The following is a 22,709-nucleotide window of genomic DNA, read 5'->3' as shown; positions in this document are numbered from 1 at the left end:
CATATTTTTCCCCTATTCCCGTGTCACAACCTGTATATTAATCAACGAACGCACGACAAAGTGATATTTTGTAGAGTTATTTATAAATACCCGTATTTCCTTTTTTATACAATTTATACAACTAAAAATTACAATGAACACGAAATTCCTGTGAAGTTTATATGCTTTGTCTAATTTAGGATGATTATTTTGGCAGATGCACGCTAAAGTTGCTTGAGTGTAACCAAAATATATATCACACAATTATTTGTTACACTAAACTGTTACTTTTATAACAAATCTTTCTAGTTTAAAAATAATTAGAAATTATTAGTTATAACACATTAATATTGCCAGCCGTGTAGCATTCAAATTTCATATAATATGGGAATTATTTCATCAAAAAAGAAATGATATTTTAAATGTTTTGTATCTTAAATTATAATCTGACTTTGCCACGCAAGGGATGAAACTATCGATTCCAATTTCTATGAAAAGAATAATCGGTAATCGAATATGAATCTGCGAGCTGTCAAAATTAACATCTTATATTAGACGAAGTATAGGTAAAGTAAAGTGCAGCGGTGTTGTAGTTTCGCCAAATGATGATATAAACGTTGTTATGATAACGTCTCGAAGCTAAAAAAAACAGTTTTAAAGTTAAAGCGAAATTTTTAATAAAATTGCTAAGATTAAATAAAAAGAGTTTAATCAAAAATAGTCGATATTTTATATATCAACCGGTATATGCTGTGTTGATATGATGCCCTCTTTAGTACCTATTCAGAGAAATATTTTTAATCATTAAAACTTTTTTTATAAATTTAGTAAAAAAAAAAAAGTGTAGGTACTATAAAAACTTCTTCCTAACGCAGCTTCTCATGAAATTCCACTAAAAAAAATAAAAAAAATAAACGCTAATGTATTACTAAACTGAAAGAAATCGCCTTTATGGTAAAGGAATTACACTTCTTAGTCCTGTCAATTTAGCATTGACCTCTCGTTTGTCATAAATTGACGTCAATAATAAATCGTAGTCTTTTGTACGTATAAGGTATGCTCACATCATATTAAAATGTTAGTATGAGTTTCGAACACCAGAACATTTTCCTGCACAATCGAAGCGTGCCAGAATAGTAATTTATAGTATCAAAACATAAATAAATGGTCATACGTTGGATCAAAATATACAGGATATAGATATACCATGAATAATGTACCTCTGATGGTATCGGTAGCAAACTGTACTTCTGATATCGGAGGCCGATATCGATAATCTAAATACAGGACTTGTATCAATTTATCAATGTGTATAAAAAACGGATACGCACGTCTCTACTGAGCAAGAAAGTGTCACCCAGTGCTAGCTAAAGTTATATGGTTATAAAATATTCATATATTTACATTTATTCCTCAGTAACGTCACTAATATCTTCCATTTTGTCCAAATCTCTCTCCGTCTTATCATTATCATCTAGCAGATCTTCAACGTCGTCTAAACTGGCTTGTCCTTTTTTATACTCTGTCATATCACCTTTAAGAACTTCAACATTTGAGGTTTTATCCTCTTTCGCACTTTTGACCTTCTCGCCATTTTCTTCTAAACTCTCATCGATTATTTCCAATCGTGATCTCGAGAAGAAACGATGCAAAGATTCCAATTTGTCCAACGCCCTTTCATTTCTTTCCGAGCTGGACGTTAATGTCGTATCATCAGTCATGCACGCAGAATCTATTCGCCTGCACATCTCTGATATAGATTCTGATATTTCCGTTGTAGATGTCGATTTATCTACTCTCAAAACTTTAGGCTTCGTTATAGTACTCGGCGGAAGATCCGGTATGTTCCTCAAGTCTACTAAACTGACTGATTTTAAACTTGGACTCAAATCGAATTCGCGACTGTATTCCTCCGTTGATGGGCCGGAACTGTCGTCGAATGGATAATCTTTAATCTTATTTTCTATGTATTGTACTAATTCTTCGGCACATTGTCTAATTTGATCCATGTTGTTATCCAGACCTGGAGAAGAAGCTTCGGGTTCATCTTCTTCTATTATATCGGATAGCTCTACACTATATGGTTGTCCTTGACTATAATTTAGTTTGGGAGGCTGTGTATACGAATTAAAGTTTTCGATGTCCTCTTGTTCACTCATAGTATCGTCTTCAAACATCATATTCAGTTCGTAAACTCTTAAGATTGCTTCCTCGAAGATCTCTTCGAGATCAGATTTAATGCAACTCAAATCTATAACTGTTTCAGAGATTCTCCTCTCGGAATTTTCACCTCTATCTATTACAGTGTCTTGTGTATGCGTCAATGTTGAGTCCGATTTAGTTTTGCTTATGTCACTTATCGTTTCAAATTTGCTTATTGTCATGTCCGATTTCGATTTTTCTGATAGCGATGGAGTAACTGACAGAGATTTAGGAGCTTCCTCCTTCTCCTGTCCGCCGTAATCTTCCATGTATTTTAATAACATTTCAACTAGAGTGTCGTTTCCTTCGTCTCCGGGCGTTTCATCTATGAACGTTAAGTTTTTAACATTAACATTAGATTCGGATAGACTTATACCCCTCGCGTTTATTTCTATGGTGGGATTCTCCAACTTCCTTTCCTCTGTCCCGAACAAAAACTCCATTAAAGTGATTTTCTTTTCTTCGTTATTATCATCAACACAGCCTGTTGTCGCTAAAAACTCTATAAGGGTCTCCATCTTTCTCTCTAACTCTGTATTAACTTTTGTTGGCACGTATACGTTATTTGTATCTTCCGGGCTGGCTTCGCTTTTGAAACAACTTCCACCGCTACCTATAAAGAAGAAGAATATGATTCCTACGAATATGATAATTTTGGACCCACAAATGCATAAGTTTAAACATTTAATAAAACACATAATTACAGCGAGGTTTCCTGCTTCCTCTTTTATCTCTCATAAGATATAAAAAAATATGTTAAAATGTCAATTGTAGATGTTGGACAAGAGCAACTGCTGAGTTTCATGACGGCTTCTTCATGATGGAATCTGCCTTCTGAACCGGTGGTAGAGTCACTACAAACAGACATACCTGAAGTTTCCAACAGTGTTTATAGATAGAGGAAGGATACTTGAAATAACAAATAAGTATACTACGACAATACACTTATCGCCATCTAAACTAAGCGTAGCTTGTGTTATAGGTACTAAGATGACGGATGAATAATTTTATTCCCATCCCCAAATACTTGTACTTATATGTACATAGAAAGACCTAGCCACTGAAAAAAATTCAAGTTCATCACACAAACGTTTTTTAGTCGTGGGAATCGAACCCTCAGCCTTGGACCTTGCTAAACTGATCTAGACAAAATTTTGGGCAGACACCCTGAAGAACGATGCTTGATTTTCAGACAGCAGGTGGTCGTACATATTACCTTTTCTTTCCTCCTTTTGACTTTTGACTATCGTGAAGAAGAAATCAATCAGGTTAGCTATTCTCCGCTCCGTTCCGTCTTCATCGTCAGAACTCAAGTCAGATTCTTCCTTGACCAATGGGCATCGTTTCTCTTCGAACTTTCTCGAGAAAACCGTGTCCTGAACAACTTGGAGCAAATCCCTGGCCAGTTTTGCGGGTGATTTGGTGTCTACTGGCGGGATCTGGTGCTCGAATGCGGAGGTTGCGGGTGCGGATCGCCTCCTCTCACGGTCGATGCGGAAGAAGTCCCAGAGTGAACCCAGTTCTGAGGACAGAGATGCCCGATGGTTCGCCAGACTCGTGCCAAGCCGACGGAAGACCTGGAGATTTACATGAAGTTAATGAACAAAAAAAAAAGAGTGTATGCTTAAGACCGCACGGCAAAAGTTAAAAAAAACTGTGTTTTCTATAATCTTTAATGTTTATTATGTTTTTTGACTAGCACCATAAACCGCTGACTACACACACAAACCTCACAATGTGAACCGAATAATTGCTAAAATAATAATTATTACGTACCAATAATAACTATTGAATTAACAAAGACAATTATTAGGTATGGATTGAATATACTAAACACAGCGACACTACAGTGAAGAGTTCCGATCGAGCCTTTCACCTCAGAGCGTGACGGTTAAGCCTAACTTACCTACAGAAGAAGTTAAGTTTTTCAAAATTCATTTATTTCAAGTAGGTAGGTATAAGCACTTTTGAAACGTCAAGTCTGTCTATTTGTAGTGACTCTACCACCGGTTCGGAAGGCAGATTCTACCGAGAACAAGCCGGCAAGAAACTCAGCAGTTGCTCTTTTCCAACATCATTTTACAATTTAACAATCATTGTTCCATCTTGTGTGAGATGAAAGCGGAGCGGCTTGCTCCCAGGCAACCTTGTCATGAAACGTCCAACAATGCTCAGTTGTGGCTTGTGAAGTACTTAATTTTATCAATTGATGATAATGCTCGGAATTAAAACAAATAGGAATACAGAAAGGATAAAAAAACCTTCATGATAGTGTATACCTGCAACACTCAGGAGCGCCAAGCCCTGAGTTTCCGTAAAGAGACTCTCTTGAACCGCGCCACTTGCGCCGCCAGGGCCTCAGCCCCCAGGGACCCACCAACCTCCCCCTCCGAGTGGACCTCCCTCGCGCCAGCTCTCCTCTGCGTGTACGACCTGATATCCTTGTCCGAATGTCCCTTCGCACGCCCGATGCCTTTGCCGAGAGGTACTGAAGACACTCTTCTGGAAGAGAAGTCTGAATAAGTCTTCGTGTGTTTAATCGCCTGTTCACGTCCCACTGTTGGGCACTGTCTTTCATAGGAGAGGGTTGTAGAGCATAGACCCACAACGCTACTCCAATGCGGGTTGGTGGGTTTTAACGACCTTTATCACAAGTAAGTGATAGCCCGTAGGGTGATTACGTATGGCACAACAGTCTTGCGACACGCGTAAATCTAACGATCATTTCATACGTCACTTTTCAAATCGCAAGATTTACGTCTGTCGCAAGCCTTTCGTGAGATACATGATCACCGCGCGGACCGACGGCGTAACTTGCTCTACGATATACGGGGGTTGACACTTATACCTAGCTAACTATACTAGTCGGGATTTCATTACGTGTTTTTTTAAATATAACTATAGCACTTCATGTTAAGATTATCTTTATAAATTTTTTACTCATTTAAATACATCTATCAAATATACGCATCAAAAGTGTCATCCTACCTATCCTATGTATCCTAGTGTGACCTATTGGAATAGAGAAATTTATGACATTCACAATTTATAAATAGACTTATATAAATCCTTCAAATCTAGAGTGAAAAGGTGAGCACTTTTCGGCAGGTGTGCTTCTAGCTTAGCGGTATAATCTACGTCATAAACAAAATGGGGATTACCTGCAGTGTGTCGGGTCACTGTAGGCAGTCTGGACCGGGGTTTTGCCTTCGGTTGTAGCGACATTGTCACTTGATATGATGTTGCCGAGAGGGAATCCTGTACCCCCTGCAAGAAATATATAAAATATCTGGTTTTCTTGAAATTACGGTTGAACTGGCACTCGGGTTTTGAATCTTTTTAGCTCGCAAATACAAACAAAACGCGATACAACGTCGCATCGTAGAAATTATTCAATTTTTGTTTTATCTAACTGAAAACAAATTTAAGGGTAGTGCGTTTTCCTCTAAAAGAATTCTCTGTATACCGAGAATCCTGGCGGGGTCCAGCCCCTTCTCTTGGAGAACAAGTTAAGCCGGTTCCGGCTATATTTACTAATATGTGAAATATCCGAAAAAGTAAAATATCCGAAAACCCGCCTTAAAGCATTGATTATACAAATTTCTAGTGCCTATCAGCCGTTGAGGAGTTCTTCGTCGGGAGATAATCTTGAGTGCAGCAGCCATGTCACGTTAACACTTAAAACGGACTATCATAATAGACACGTATGCAAAAGGTCGTGTCTGTGCTCTTAGCTGGTGAGGAGTTCCCTGTTGGGAGACAAACCTAAGTGCAGCAGACATTTTATACTAGCATTTAGAAAGAACTATCAAAATTGAACGAGTATACAAAATTTCGTATTTGTGCTCTTAGCTGTTGAGGAGTTCCCTGTCGTGAGCCATTCCTTAGTGCAGCAGCTATGTCATGTTGGCACTTAGAATGGGCTATCACAGTTCAATGCATAATTTCGTGCTCTTAGCCGTTAAGGAGGTCCTCGTAAGGCGACAAATCTGATTCTAGCAGTCTTGTCATTGGGGCATTTAGAATTTATATCACCCACGAATATAATAAATGTAAATTAACGGGGACATGAAGCCTAAAATAACTAACTTAAAGAAGAAGTCGTTTCACTCAACTTTTAAACTTTACACGAGTGTTGTAAAAGTGAAATGAAGTCTATTTTATTTTACCTATTACACCACTGATGAATTTAGTAAAAGTGAAGTAAAGTGGGGTTTCTTGTCGTACACTCTTTGTATTATTTATAATATATTATTCATTATTATTGAACAAAAATTGAATTCATGTACTGTGCTGTTTTGTGTATGACACATATGCTCCTAAAACAATATTAAAAGAGCAGTCAAAAGTCTATAGCAATGCTTTCAATAGGCAGGTAACTGCAAAACTGACTTCTAGTAGCTACCGAAACATTCTTCTTTTTTTCTTTCCCCCAAACAACTTTATTTCTTTCTTTTACTGCACTTTTATACAACTGAGCGTAGAATAAGTTGCAGTGGTTTTATTCTACATTTCACTTACCAATTATAGCTCCTCGAGTCATGCTTAGACCGCGTTGGATACGCGCGATGCACGCCCTGTGTCGGGGTAGCGGGACCGTGCTACCTCTTTCCTGCAAGACGAACCTACCAAGAGTTTTCCAACTTGCCTGGAAAATTAAATTTGAAACCATCAAAATCAAATGGCTCAATACACGGGCCACCTCTCAGAATGAGGAGGGTTTAGGCGGCACTCCACCAAGTAGCACGGCTAACGGAGAGATTTATCTCCTCGGGAAAGGATAAAATGTTGTCTTCTCATACAGCTTTACGCTTATTGTGCGGGCGAATGTGATCGCACGCGGTTTGCTTGTTGTACAGTTTCTGTACAAGCCGGTCAAAATAAATGATTTTGTTTACTTATTTATCAACTACTAGCTGTTGCCCGCGACTTCGTCTGCGTTTGATTTTGTTTTTTGATGTGAAAATTAAGGTATCGCTAAGCCTTAAATGAGGGGATTGCTGCTGTCCGCTGAGGAGGTATGTCCTCTATCTTTAACCACAGTTTGGGCAAAATTAAACACATATTATAACCTCTATAGTACAAAAATAATTATTTAAATCGGTTATAATTTGTCATAGTTATGGTGTTAAATCATCAAACACTCATACCCTCTCCCAAAGGAACCGTGCTTAATGTCGGGATAAAAATTATCCTATATTACTTCTAACACTTCCAAGAATATGTGTACAAAGTTTCATGAGGAGCGGTTAAGTAGTTTTTGCGTGAAAGCGTAACAAACAAACTTACATTCACATTTATAATATTAAGTAGTTATCAACTATTATTTGGTGCACAGGTGGAAATAATATCCAAGTTATTAACGTTGATGGACTTTTCCTATTCGCTGTTACCGTACTAATGCGAGGATATGGATATGATTATTTTAGGTCAGATATTCAGCGGCTGTTTTGTGAAAAGGAGGTTTTTTAGATGGCCCTCCATAATCTATACTGAAGCCAAAACTGTATTTTTTTATTTAAGTCTGTATGTCTGTCTGTATTGGCCGCCATAAATTCTCTACGAGATTTTCAGGAGGAGCAGCTGCCCTCCTCTGCCCCCCCCCCCCCTGGGTACGGGTAATGAAAAATAAGCCTTAAAGCCGGTTAACGTGGAATAGCATGGTGGGTCTATGCCCCAAAACTTTTTTTGAGGTCGTACCTGAGCAGCGTAAACCACCTCATCATCAGCAAGGGCTCTTTGCTGAGGACCAGCGCCTGCTCTGCCACCCCACTCCAACTCCTCCACTAGGACGAATCTACAACAGAAATTTATTTATATTTATTTATGTATATACTAGCTGTTGCCCGCGACTTCGTCTGCGTTTGATTTTGTTTTTTGATGCGGCATTAAATTTAGTTGTAGTTCTAAAAAAATTTAAATAAATATAATAAATAAATATACTACTACAATACACACATCACCATCTAGCCCCAAAGTAAGCGTAGCTTGTGTTATGGGTACTAAGATAGCTGTTGAATATCTTTATGAATATAATACATATAAATACTTATAATATACAGATAAATACTAAATCATGTTCATCACACAAACATTTTCCAGTTGTGGGAATCGAACCCACGGCCTTGGACTCAGAAAGCAGGGTCGCTGCCCACTGCGCCAATCGGTCGTCGGATTTAAAGTATTCAGTATCGCTAAACCTTGAATGTGGGGTTTGCTGCTGTCCGCTGAGGAGTTCTGTCCTCTATCTCCAACCACAGTTTGGACAAAATTAAACACATAATATAACCTCTATAGTACAAAAATAATTATTTAAATCGGTTATAATTTGTTGGAGTTATGGTGTAAAATCATCAAACACTTTCATCCCCTCTCCCGAGCTTAATGTCGGAATAAAAGGTATCCATCCTATATTACTTCTAAAACTTCCAAGAATATGTGTAAAAAGTTTCATGAGGATCGGTTAAGTAGTTTTTGCGTGAAAGCGTAACAAACAAACTTACATTGACATTTATAATATTAGTAAGGATATAAAATATATACATAAACAAGGTTTACTATGACCCACAAATATTTGAATAGATGAAGGTAAAAAGACCTAATTTGGCCATGGTGTGGGTGAGTATCTAATTACAACTGTATTTAAGATATAACATATTCTACCGCGAACTAGTTGCATGAACAGTAGTCATACTATAAATACTGTAATGTAATGTACTGATAAAGTGCACTGTTAAAACACTAGAATTTACTAACTCAATATCAAAACATGATTAAATAGTATTGAGTTTATACACAAAATATACACAAAACTTAACAAAATAACATTTAAACAAGAAACTTTACTGCATACTTCTTGATATCCCTACTTAATATTATAATGTGAATGTAAGTTTGTTTTTTACGCTTTCACGCAAAAACTACTAAACCGATCATCACGTCACTTTGTACACATATTCCAGAAGGTATTAGAAGTATTGTAGGAGGCTTTTAATCTCGAAATTAAGCTCAGTTCTCTTGGGAGAGGGGACGAAAGTGTTTGACGATTTTAAACCAGGCTTAGCTGTCCTAAATACATAAAGTTCTCTCACTTTTATGAGGCACAGGTCTTTCGAAAAACAAAAACAAAAGCGGACGAAGTCGCGGGCAACAGCTAGTATTTTAATAAAAACTCACTCATACAATACGTGAATACCGAACAATATTGCCTACTGGAATTTGTGTGCCTACCCGCCGCTTGCGCCGCGAACGGTCGCTGCGTGGCGTCGTGCGACATTCTCCGTGCAATGAATGCAAGCGTACAATAATTAAAATCCATCTATAGCCTCTACTCCACTGGACTAGAAGCCACTGCCAATGCTACGAGACGATTTCCCCGTAATCAGTACGCTGGGCCGTCTGCGCATATGACATGACATATGACATACTGCAAATTATTATTTTTATGTGTTTAAGTCTCATAATAATCATTTATTTTTCTCCGTATTCATTCTCTTCTATTCTCTTCTCGAGCAGGTGAAGATTATTATCTACACCCATGTACACCCAACAATAGAATATCATCATAGTAAATAAAAGCTAACCTAACGAAACTTAATAGGATTACTCGCCAGGTTCATCCGGAGATTCCCTGAAAGTTTCATTGAAATCGGTTCAGCCGTTTCGGAGCCTATACGGAACATACCCACACAAGTTCTCTTCTATATATATAGATGTATGATTATGTTATTTACCGTGTAAACTAGTTTTTTGTAAATTTTCCTGTATTTTTATGTGGTGAACCATGAAAGTGTATTCATTCGTTCATTCATTCATTATGAATCTGTATTGTGCAACATTCTATGGTCATTGATTAAACAAAGCTAGAAATTTCAGCTAAAATGTAATATTATTTGAAATACATTGAAAGATTTATTAACGCATTATCTAGTTAGTATCGCATTATGGGACAATTGTTGTGGTGATGTGTGCGCGCGCATTGTAAAAATTTACTCTCATCATTTTTCCCTTACGCACCAAAAGAAGCATAACTTCAAAACGTCACAGATATGCTACTCACCGTTTGGGGTCGTCTTGGCATCTTGCTTTGGTTAATGCTTGGTAGATCACGTAAGACGCTGAAGCAGTCAGCGGTACCTTAAAAAAAAAAGAGTAAAAAAAAAATTCGTTGCACGTTTGTTCAACATTGAAAGGCAGGGTAAAGGGTAGCTATATATGTTCATTTATATACACCACCTACATTTTTGATTGAACATTATGTCAAAGTCAAAAATATCTTTATTCAAGTAGGCCCATAGGTGGCCCTTTTGATGCTTACATTACTTGAGTATTGAGATGTGAGATGATGATACTACACCGTAGTGAGATGATGGCGATAACCATATTCGCAAACATAAAACTAAAGCTACAAGGTTCCAAACGCGTCCTGGTCTAAGAAGAAGCCGACAACAAACTTAGCCGGGTGTTTTTTTTTGTTATCACCATCTCACATTGTCATTTTTAAATTATTAGAAGAGCAACCTGGTTAGAGCAAGCTTTTTTATCGATGACGTATTCCTTTATTCTATAATAGGACTTTTCTGTAAGCTTACTTTTAATACAAACTTTAAACTTTTTAAGAGACATCTCCAAGATTTAAATGGGTAGTTTATTGTAGAATTGTATGCAATTTAAATTATGCATACAATTCTACAATATTTTATTTATTTATAGTATTCATTCATTCATTCATTCAAAGTTGATATCTTAATTTATTGGGGTACCTTCAAAATGGCGTACGGTATCTCGTGGCACACATTGTGCACGCAGACCAGGAAGCTGTCGGAGGGTTTCCGCGGCTCCTCTTGAGTACTGGAATCTTCATCAGACGGCACCGAGAGATCTCGGGACCTGTCTGTTGAGGTCGATCTACAATGTGACCACGACATGTTTTGGATTACGTCCTGCACTCTTGAAAAAAGATCATTATTAAAAAATGCGGGAAATATTGGATAGAAGCACGTTACTTTGCGGTATTCCACGATGCATTATGAAAATTAAGCTTAATTTGCCATACTCCGCAAAAAGCAGGTGAATCTGTATGGTGTAATTTATAATTTCTTCAATCGTTATACTCCACACCAAACAGATGCTAGACAACGTTTCGCTCCGAAACCGGAGCCTTCTCAGCAGATGTTGACGGCCGACTGGCGCAGTTGGCAGCGACCCTGCTTTTTAAGTCCTAGGCCGTGGGTTCGATTCCCACAACTGGAAAATGTTTGTGTGATGAGCATGTATAAGTATTTATGTGTATTATATTCATAAAAATATTCAACAGCTAGTAGTACCCATAACACAAGCTACGCTTACTTTGGGGCTAAATGGCGAAGTGTGTATTGTCGTAATATATTTATCTATTTATTTTACAATGAATAAGAAACCCTTACCTGATACTCGTTAGCCATGCTCTGCTGCTGGGATCATCTCCCACCCTCTTCAGTAGTAACTTGGCTCCAGGCCTCGAGGTGGCAGCCTTCAGAACCCTCTCGTGAGGGGCAAGGACTCTCTGTGTTGGTGCTCGTGAAGGCACTTCCTCCACCAGGACGTAGTTTGCTCTTGATGATTTACAGACTCCAGCTTTTGTGAGGCATTGGGCTATTGCCTGAAATAAGGACAGACAGGATAACCTATGTATATTTTATTGCGGCCGACTGACGTAGTAGGCAGTAGGCAGCCACCTTCCCACAACTGGAAAATGTTTGTGTGATGATGAATTCGGCCGGTTGCGGCAAGTTGTTTTTGTGTTACATCATAATAATAACATATAACCTCGATTTCAGCAACTTAAACAAAAAGATTTCTCTCAAAACTGGGTGAATAAATCAAAATAGTTTGCGGAATTTTGAAAGATAATTATTTTTCTCAGTAATAAAATTAAAACCACAGTGACATAATGTAATCAGGGGCCCAAAGTTCCCAAGAAAATGGGCAATGTCCTTTATAAAACATACAGACACCTGGAATTGGCTCAACTCAAGTCGCCGGGATTTGCATGTACTTTCGCTTCTGTACTGTGTATTATTTATAAATCCGAAGGTGCAATCCGATTTAAGATCGTGTCACGCGCTGACTCTGATTATGCCTTGTCATAGACCTAAGTTCTATGAGCACTCGTTTACAGTGCAAGCCATAGCGCTGTGGAATGCGCTCCCAATCGACTATCACTTTGTATTTTTAAGAAAGCTGTCAAAAACCACTATAGTTTGCATTGAAGACGACTTGTAATAGTATTTACTGTTGTTAATGTATTTATGATATGTTATAGTATATATTAGTTTATTATTTTTTTTTTTTTTTAATATTTAATATATTACGTATTATTTTATTTGTGTAATCTAGTTTAAGTATTAGTATGTATTTTTTTTTTTAATATGCACAACCTGCAGTATGGTATTCTAAGGTTGCCTGGAAGAGATCGCTACAAAGCGGTAAGGCCGCCTTTTGTATACTTCTTCTGTCTGTGTTTTCATTTATTCTTCTTCTGTATTTATAAAGAGTATACATAAATTGTTTTCTATTATTACTTTCACCAAGGGTTGTCTGTAAGAGATTGCTTTTGCAATAAGGCCGCCTTTGCACACAACTGTATTTAACTTTTTTTTATTATTATTATTTTTTTTTTAATTGTTTTTAATTTTACTTATTTTTTTTTTGTTTTCTTGTGTGTTTCTTGTATTGTTTCTAAGTTTGTGCAATAAAGTATTCTAAATAAAAAATAAATAAATAAATAAAATAAAAAATTGGCTAATCTGTGCCACGTGCTGAAGCCAGAAAAAAAGGCAAAAAGCTGTTAGCTGACCTCGTTGGTGGTGGTGTCGTGCGTGACCTTGAGGATGGAGTAGGGCTCGTGGAGTAGCACGGCGTGCACCAGGAGGAAGTGGATGCGGCGGCGCTGCGCGGGCGAGCCGGGCTCCGCGTCCGCCCGGCAGCTCTCACCCGCCAGCTCCTCGGAGCACCGCGAAAAGATCAGCAGAGACGCCATGTTCAGAGGCTGGTTGGTCGGCGACCTACAGTGTTACAGAGCTGGCTTTAAAATAATAGTGAGATGACGGCGAAAACCACATTCGTAAACTTAAAAATAAAGCTACGAGGGTTCCAAACGCGTCCTGGTCTAAGAAGAAGCCCACAACAAACTTAGCCGGGTGTTTTTTTTTTGTTATCACCATCTCGCAATGTCATTTTAAATCATTAGAAGAGCAACCTGGTTAGAGCAATAATTTACACCCAAGCTTTTTTATCGATTACTTAGTCCTTTATCAAGCAACGTCTCTCAACATTAGTGCATAGCCGCATATTAAATTCTTCGGTCACGTCTCTCGGAAAGACAGCAACTCCATAGAACGCCTTATTGTGCAGGGCAGAAAGAAGGCACTAGAGCACGCGGTAGGTCACCCATGCGATGGACCGTTAAAATCAAATCTTCAGTGGGAGGTCCCTTGCATGAGTGTACCAGTCTATCTGCAAACAGGGAGAAGTGGCGAATCATCGTGAGGCGAGTAACAACTGCCACAAACAATGTCCCACCGTGATGACCACGACCACTCTGGCAAGAGTGTTACGACAAAGAAGAAGAAGTCCTTTATACTATAATAGGACTTTTCTATAAGCTTACGTTTAATACAAACTTTGAACTTTTTAAGAGACATCTCCAAGATCTCCTAGATGTATAGTTGGTATTGTCGTAGTTTATTTATTTATTCTATGCTAGGCTTTACGTTTACTCACCTAAGTCTCACGTGCCGGTATCCAGGTCGTAGACACTGTAGCGGTATGACCCTCTGCGACAGCATGTAGTTCGTGTCAGCGTCGTAAACTTCGAACCGGACGAACGCCAGCTCGGGGAAGTTCACCTGAAACGAATATTAAGTTACTAGCTGTTGCCCGCGACTTCGTCTGCTGTTGTTTTTTGTCTTTCGAAAGACATGTGCCTCATAAATGTGGCAGCACTTTATGTATTTAGGATAGCTGAGCCTGGTGTAAAATCCTCGAGAACTGAGCTTAATTTCGGGATAAAAAGCATCCTATATTACTTCTAATACCTTCAGGAATATGTGTACAAAGTTTCATGAGGAGTAGTTATTGCGTGAAAGCGTGACAAACAAACTTACATTGACATTTATAATATTAGTTAATTATTTAAATCGGTTATCATTTGACGGAGTTATGGTGTACAATCGTCAAACACTTTCATCCCCTCTCCCAAAGTAACGTTACTTCTTATACTTCCAAGAATATGTGTACAAAGTTTCATGATGATCGGTTTAGTGGTTTTTGCATGAAAGCGTAACAAACAAACTTACATTCACTTTTATAATATTAGTAGGGATAGGGATAGGGATTGTATAGAAGCAGGCGTTACTTTGCGGAATTCCATGATATATTATAAAAATTTTGCTTAATTTGTTATACTCCGCGAAAAGCAGGAGAATCTGTATCGGTACCCCAAATCGGCCTCAGAGTCACTCAACGGGCGATGGAGAGAGCTATGCTCGGAGTATATATTAAATTAAAAAAAAATCGTCTCATTTTAAGAGTAGACCCGTGATGGCAGTAAAATATAAATTCAAGGGGGCATACAAATGACATAATTTTTTGCCGTTTTTATAGATAACTAGTGTTAGGATTTAAATTTAACTAGCATTATAATTTCCACTTCTCTGTTATTTTTTTTAATTTACTCTTATTTTTGAACGAGACGATCGGTTGTCATTCTCCGATTGGTTAAAGCCGGTAGACGCATAACGGCGGGAACCAATCAAATTGCTTGGATCCTACCTGGACGGCTATGAGTTTTGGCGGGAAAATTGGGTTTTTTTCTTGGCGGGTTGGATCGTACTCTGGAGAGTTATGAAGTGAATTGCGAGGCTATAAAACGATAAGTTCATATTGTCATAGTTTATAAAATAAATTAATAAAGTGATATTTGTATGGTATGTTTATTTGCATCCTTTCGTGGCCTCATCGCTATCCTACTACAGTTCTAATACTACTTACTACTACGTTGTACTTTGCTAAGCTTCGCTGTGGCACATTTTTATGGAATGGTTGAGAAATGAGAAACAAAACAAAGAATACATTAAATATGTCAGCGAGTGTTTTTCTCGCTTTCGGCAGATGGCGCGGTCACTGGTACGTCGATCGTTAAAAAAAAACTGTAGTTTCGCGGTCGCGGATATGTGACTGATGCAAAAAATGGATGAAAACAATCCTCGATGCGTATTATATATCATGCTAAAATTACAGCTCGATCGGTGCAGTGTTTTTGAAGCGTACACAAACCAAGATAACATTTTTATATATATAGATTAAACAGAACACTTCTCGAGCTATTCTTCTCGCATTTTCCCGGTTTTCTTCATTATTCGGAAGGATAAAAACAAACGTTTATTTATTGTATGGAAAAGTGACGTTTGACAGCAGTGATTGCAAGATTTACGCCTGTCGCAAGACTGTCGCGAGATACGTAATCACCCTGCGGCACTCATAATGACTAACGTATAAATTTTAAAGCCTGACTAATAAAAAAAAAATTATAAAAATATAAAAAAAGGCAATGTGTCATCTCATGTTTCAAACGTGTCTCATTGTAATATTGTCTTCTGAAAAAGTAGATCGAAACTGCAACGTTTCCTACTAGATGACGCTACAGTCGCTATAAGACTGATGTGAAAGGCATATACTAATTTCGGCATCGACGGTAGGAGAGCCGTAGCTTAATTGGAGAAAGCACTCAGGCCACGATTGCTCAAAAAAATAAAAAAATCAAAATTCAAAATTCATTTATTTCAAATAATAAGCCTAATATAAGCACTTTTGAAACGATCTTTTCTCTCTCTTTTCCAATTTCAACAATTTACATTTTACATTTTAAAATTATTTTTTCTATCTCGTGAGAGATGAAAGCGGAGCCGGATGCTTCCTAGCAACCTTGTCATTAAGAAACTCATAAATTGTATAATAACCTCGCTGTAATAAATGTGTTTTAACACATTCTTGAAACTTATTCATTGGTAGGTCCAAAATTACCTTAGGAATCATATTATAAAAGCGTATACTCAATCCCACAAATTACTTCTCCACCTTTCGCAGACGATATGCAGATGACACTAATTTATGACCATTTCTTGTAAGTCGACTGTTTATATCCACTTTTTGTTTATAAAGATTAATATGTTGTCTTACAAATACTATATTGTTATAAATATATTGTGAGGCTACCGTAAACTCGAGAGTCGCAGGTTCGAATCCTGTCGGTTCCGAAATTTTTTATATGCATTTTAAATTTATAAAACTGACGATCCACATTGGGTTATCGTCATAATATCTAAAGATTGTGAGGGTGCTCTTCAAAACCTCGTTCTCATAGTTCAATTAAGCCTATTAAGGATCCGAATAGTGAAAAAACCGGCCAAGTGCGAGAAGAATAGCTCGAGAAGTGTTCTGTGTAATCTATATATATATAAATGTTATGTTGGTTTGTGTACGCTTCTAAGATTCTACTGAGGACAGTAGCTGGTAAGAATCTTAAGGATTGTAGCAGTGGAATTTGGGAGAAGTTCAGTTTTCGACGACCTCCCAGACGCAACGGTGAGGGCTGTGAATTTAAGTAGGAGGCGGTGGCGTGCACTTCATACATGCACAAAAGCACTGCATACCCTACAAATTTTGTATTACTCATAAAGGGGAAGGTTTTTGTCCATTTTATGCCATTTTCTCTCTTAATGCATACCCTGGTCAAAATCCCTGTGCACGCCACTAGTAGGAGGGTTCGATTCTTTTCTGAATTTTCTCTGGTCTGGTCTGGTGGAAGGCTTCGGCCGTGGATAGTTACCAGCCTACCGACAAAGACGTGCCGCTAAGCGATTTAGTGTTCCGGTGCGATGTCGCGTGGAAACCGATTTGGGGTATGACTACCATACTCCCTAACAGGTTAGCCCGCTACCTAGACTGCATCGTCACTTACTTACCAGGTGAGATTGTAGTTGGGGGCTAACTTGTAGTGGAATAAAAGTAAAAGGAGTATTAGAAGAAGGGGTCGAACCGAGGACTCAGATCTCGTCTTAGCTCTTAGCCAGTTTATTTCAGAATAAATAAATAAATATACTACGACAATACAGACATCGCCATCTAGCCCCAAAGTAAGCGTAGCTTGTGTTATGGGTACTGAGATAGCTGGTGAATAATTGTATGAATAATATACATAAATACTTATAATATACTAGCTGTTGCCCGCGACTTCGTCTGCGTTTGATTTTGTTTTTAAAGTATTCAGTATCGCTAAGCCTTAAATGACTATAGTAGTATATATATATATATATATATATATATATATATATATATATATGTAACATGTGACTGTCAAATATAGACAAATAATTTACAATAAAATAAAATTGCGACTATAATTAAAGATCTAAGCTATCCTATCTCTTAAGTTGGACCAGACTGCTCACGGTGTGCCAATTTAATTTAAAATCGGTTCAGTAGTTTAGGAGTCCATCGCGGACAAACATCGTGACAGGAGATTTATATATATTAAGAAGATAGATAAACACCCAGACACTGAAAACATTCATGTTCATCGCAAAAACATTTTCCAGCTGTGGGAATCGAACCCACGACCTTGGACTCAGAAAGCAGGGTCGCTGCCCACTGCGCCACTCGTCCGTTTACCATTTAGCTTCTCACCTTGAAAGTGAACGTTTCATTCCATATCGGGTTCAAAGCGTTTCTTCTGGCGACCCTCGTCTTAATTTTCTTACAGTCCGCAGGCACCCCGAGTATTTCCACTTCGACGTACGCGTTGTAAAACGAGTACACGTTTTCAGCGACGTACTGCCCGGATATGACCGCTAGCGTGAGTTGTGCTGCGTGTATCCCGTCGAACTCCTTGTCCATTGGATTAAATCTGGCAGAAATATTGAAAAAAAGGAAATAAAGATACAATTTTTTTTTTTTTTTTTTTTTTTGGTACCATGCATGAACAATTTTACAGTACAGTATAGACGGCTTATATTTTTTGTTTAATATATTAATGAATGAATGATTGATTACACTTTTATTGTACACCGCAGAGAAAATTTACAGAGTTACAAATACAACAGCACAATAAGGTAGAACGTACAAATAAAAAAAATATTAATGTTAGTATGTAATTTCATTTTTTTTTAATTCTTAACAATGCTTACAAAAACAAAATACACGATCAAAAAATTATAAAAAAAAATCACCCTCCGCTTGCGGGGCTTTTGAATGCCCAAGCAACCGGCGGTCAGGGCTCCACAGTGAGGAACCTCGTCACAATACGCGCCGTTTCAATGACTACTGCCTTCTGTATCCGACCCTTGATCCAACAACCATCAGTCACTCATTTTTATTCCGCTCATTCATCACTCATTTAAAACTGCTTCATCACTCGTACAATTATTTGTTTTGAACTTACCTTCTATAAGCGATATGGCTGGGATCCCACATGACCCTGGGTTTCCGCACGTAGCCTAGACAGCCGTTGCTCTCACACATGGCTGCGTTGACGGCCATCGCCGCGTCTTCTGTCTGATAGTTCAACGCCACCAGTTGCACACCGCTCGACCAGAACATTACTGGGTCGAAGTTCGAGGAATCTATTCTTAGGCTGTAAGAAATGGAGCCATTAACCTTTCTGGCGTTAAAATTCAAATTCAAAAATGTTTTATTCATGTGGAAAGTCCACCATTACAGGCACTTATGAAGCGTTCATACATTTAACATGTTACACTAATGTTAGTGATGGTGATAACTGCATTCGTTAACTTAAAACTAAAGCTACGAGGGTTCCAAACGCGCCCTGGTCTAAGAAGAGCCCACAACAAACTTAGCCAGGGTCAGGTTTAAATTAATTCATCCTTATTACTGGCTCACTACAAGGGTCTCCTCCCACAATAAGATGGGTTAAGGCCGTAGTCAACCACGCTGACCCACTATTGGTGGACTCCAGACACCTTTGAGAAGATTATGTAGAAGACTCAGGCATGCAGGTTTCCTCACGATGTTTTCCTTCACCGATGAAGCAAGTGATATTTTTTTATTAAAATCAACACTTACCCGGCTGGATAAGTCCTCACGAGCTGTGTTTCTGTGTGCGCGATGAGTGCGAGGGGGTGTTTCCTGCAGATCTTCTTGGCGATCGCCTCGTTCACCGACGAGCATCTGTAGCAGGGGTGGTGAGCGGCGGGGGTGTTGAGGCAACGCCCGCGTGAGTGTTGAGACCCAACTGCTAATTGCTAAAAAGAGTGGGGCGAAAATAAAGGTAGTTATTTACGACGGTGGTTCTAAGACGCTTCTAGTCGCTGGGATAGGGTGAAAATTAAAAGGGTGGACACAAAATTTTACCTGGACCTTGAAGGATAAATTATTTAAAAAAAATATATACAACGTGTAACAGAATTATGAAATAATATTGAATTGATCTATACGTTTATTTCATAAGGATACCTGTAATCCTTTAAAAATTTTAAAACAAAAGAAGCATTTTTATTTTTCCAAGGGCCAAGACGGCACGGTACAAATTCGACCGTATCCAAGCGAATGGACTATACCTTAACAAAGTCAAAATTCGAATCCATTAATTTGCTTAAAACATGAAAAAACATTATACATGTTTAGTCGCAGTTTACGACATGCAAATCTTAAAGTAATTAGGTATGTCATATCCCCACTCAATTGCTAATATGTATATTAAAAATAATAAACATTTGTAATTAGAAGAATGTTGTATATACACTATTAGGTTTCCCTATCCCTATCCCTATCCCTACTTCCTACTAATATTATAAATGTGACTGTAAGTTAAAAAAAATTGGAAAATCCAAAAGTGCACGACTCATAATGCTCATTTAATTATCAAATATTGAAGAAAAAAAAATTAATTAAAAAACAGCTGTACTAGGAAAGTGCTGTACAGGCGCCCCTGGTGGAATAAAATGTACACAATATCTATAGATATAGATATATCACCATCCATGTTAATTCAACATGGATAAATATAGATATACAGTCTTGCAGTTTTCGTTTTTTATTAATTGCAATTAAACTACACTGAATTAATTAACCATTCGCATTCAGTGACCTACAATCGTCGATAAGAATTTTTAAAAAAAAAATTTAACTCAAATAATGGATTTTTCACAAGTAAGAGTGTTTTCGGGTTTCACACATGACGGACAGGAAATTTTTTTGACCTATTTTGGTGTTTTTTTCCAATTCTGTTGCAGTAAATCAATTTTTTTAAAGTATGGAATTAATCTCCATTAAATTATCTCGACAATCATCATCATCATCATCATCTCAACCAATTGACGTCCACTGCTGGACATAGGTCTTTTGTAGGGAGTTCCACAATGCACGGTCCTGGGCCGCTTGCCTCCAACGGCTCCCAGCAACTCGCCTGATGTCATCTGTCCACCTCGTTTGGGGCCGACCTACGCTGCATTTACCGGTGCGGGGTCGCCATTCCAGCACCTTAAGACCCCAACGTCCATCGGTTCTCCGAGCTATGTGCCCCGCCCATTGCCACTTCAGCTTCGCAACTCGCTGAGCTATGTCGGTAACTCTAGTTCTTCTACTGATCTCCTCATTTCTGATTAGATCACGTAGAGACACTCCTAACATAGCTCTCTCCATCGCCCGCTGAGTGACTCTGAGCCTTCTTATGAGGCCCATAGTTAGCGACCATGTCTCTGATCCGTAAGTGATGACTTACGGATCTCGACAATAGTATGCAAAATATCTTGATTTCGTAAACTAACAAGGCTATAATAATAAAAATAGCCGCCGAAATGAGGCGAAAAATATTTTTCGATCGTAAAGCACCCTCTGATGCTTCGCATCATGAGTCGTGCAATACTGAACCGATCATCATGAAACTTTGGAAACATATTCTTGGAGGTAATAGAAGTAATATAGGATACTTTTGAATCCCTAAATTAAGCTCAGTTTCTTTGGGAGAGGTGACGAAAAAGTTTGACGATTTCACACAAGGACTATATAAAAAATGTTAGTAATGTTCTTCGTTAACCTAAACCTAGCATGTAAATCAACTAACAATGCGATTTCGATTCGTCATTTAACTATTACTATTTTTTGTAAGTGATAGAGGGAGCTGAGACTGGTCAGACAAGTTGAAGACAAGCTGGTATTGTTTATGCGAAAAGATTTTTTTTTTTAATAAGAATACACAACTTAAAAATTTCAGTACAACTACACCTTCATTTAGTGTCCATGTGTCTCAAAAAACAAATACAAACGCAGACGAAGTCGCGAGCAACAGCTAGTAATAACATATATTATGATAAGCTATATTAATGAAGGTCAGTATTATTTTTTATTGCGTTACTTAAAATATTCTTTGAAATAATTGTTTTATAAATATAACCCAAAATAAACTATTTAAAACTAAATAAAATCTAAAACGTCCTCGAAACCACCGCAGCGAGGCACAGTTCCTAATATGCTGGCAGCATTGGATGGCCAAACTTATTCGTTGGCCAAGGTAACTTGACGGCCGATTGGCGCAGTGGGCAGCGACCCTGCTATCTGAGTCCAAGGCCGTGGGTTCGATTCCCACAACTGGAAAATGTTTGTGTGATGAACATGAATGTTTTTCAGTGTCTGGGTGTTTATATGTATATTCTAAGTATTTATGTATATCTATATATATAAAAGATAAAGTGTGTGGGTATGTTCCGTATAGGCTCCGAAACGGCTGGACCGACTTCAGTGAAACTTTAAGGGAATCTCCGGATTGACCTGGCGAGTAATTCTATAGTTTACTTGGGTGACGATCGGGGCACTCCTATTTTTGAACTCTCGCACTGTCAAATACAGCTTTTATTTACTATGATGATATTCTATTGTTGGGTGTATGTTACGGTAAGTATTTATGTGTGTTATTCATAAAAATATTCATCAGTCACCTTAGTACCCATAACACAAGCTACGCTTACTTTGGGGCTAGATGGCGGTGTGTGTATTGTCGTAATATATTTATTTTATTTTATTTATTTAACTGCCCTTTATTAATAAATAAATCATAATCAAAAATAAGAAAAAAAAAGTCTGTGTTGGTGTTACGCTGCCTAAGCCTCACCGTGCCGGCGCTGTCGCTGCTCTCCGAGGACTCGAAGCTGCTGCAGGCAGCACCGCTGGCAGTATCCTTGACAGCGTTGCTCGTGCGCTTGATGGAACTCCGAGGTGAGATAGGGTTCAGGCCGCGGAACTTTATCGCCTGTCGAAGTTAAATTTCTGCTGCTGAATTATCTGAACAGACCTGATAGGCTGCGGACGATGTGATGTATTCATTTGAAGGCCGATTGGCGCAGTGGGCAGTGACCCTGCTTACTGAGTACAAGGCCGTGGGTTCCAATCCCACAACTGGACAATATTTGTGTGATGAACATGAATTTTCTTCTGTGTCTGGGTGTTTATCTATATATTATGTATATTATTCATAG

At 38.2% G+C, this 22,709-nt stretch overlaps 2 protein-coding genes across 2 annotated transcripts in view; both read right to left on the bottom strand.

Annotated features, from left to right (window-relative positions):
• Positions 1-720: 720 nt before the first annotated feature.
• LOC120635172 lies at positions 721-4,448 on the bottom strand. The gene is made up of 3 exons (XM_039906105.1): positions 4,443-4,448; positions 3,398-3,758; positions 721-2,794 (listed from the first exon to the last, which is right to left on the bottom strand). Exons 1-3 carry the CDS (start codon positions 4,446-4,448, stop codon positions 1,386-1,388), a joined length of 1,776 nt encoding a protein of 591 aa, XP_039762039.1. The 3' UTR covers positions 721-1,385.
• Positions 3,700-22,709, bottom strand: part of LOC120635171 (1-phosphatidylinositol 4,5-bisphosphate phosphodiesterase epsilon-1-like) — a 176,125-nt gene continuing 157,115 nt past the window's right edge. The window contains exons 28-41 of the mRNA XM_039906104.1: positions 22,346-22,483; positions 19,303-19,481; positions 18,662-18,853; positions 17,908-18,127; positions 13,945-14,069; positions 13,019-13,226; positions 11,607-11,821; positions 10,944-11,088; positions 10,241-10,317; positions 7,882-7,978; positions 6,703-6,829; positions 5,343-5,448; positions 4,461-4,683; positions 3,700-3,758 (exon numbers count right to left, since the gene is read on the bottom strand). Coding sequence (XP_039762038.1) covers positions 4,470-4,683; positions 5,343-5,448; positions 6,703-6,829; positions 7,882-7,978; positions 10,241-10,317; positions 10,944-11,088; positions 11,607-11,821; positions 13,019-13,226; positions 13,945-14,069; positions 17,908-18,127; positions 18,662-18,853; positions 19,303-19,481; positions 22,346-22,483 — 2,043 coding nt within the window. The 3' untranslated portion in view covers positions 3,700-3,758; positions 4,461-4,469. The remainder of the gene's footprint in view (positions 3,759-4,460; positions 4,684-5,342; positions 5,449-6,702; positions 6,830-7,881; positions 7,979-10,240; positions 10,318-10,943; positions 11,089-11,606; positions 11,822-13,018; positions 13,227-13,944; positions 14,070-17,907; positions 18,128-18,661; positions 18,854-19,302; positions 19,482-22,345; positions 22,484-22,709) is intronic.

Source organism: Pararge aegeria, chromosome 26, assembly GCF_905163445.1.
Source record: "Pararge aegeria chromosome 26, ilParAegt1.1, whole genome shotgun sequence".
NCBI lineage: Eukaryota > Metazoa > Arthropoda > Insecta > Lepidoptera > Nymphalidae > Pararge > Pararge aegeria.
The sequence above is the reverse complement of the archived record's forward strand: the minus strand, read 5'-3'. Positions and strand labels throughout refer to the sequence as shown.

Bases quoted from the DNA above. Each gene is read 5' to 3' on its own strand.
- LOC120635172 (XM_039906105.1), bottom strand. The intron at 2,795-3,397 runs GTAATATGTACG...TCTTCTTTATAG, and splicing joins TCAAAAGGAGGAAAGAAAAG to GTAGCGGTGGAAGTTGTTTC.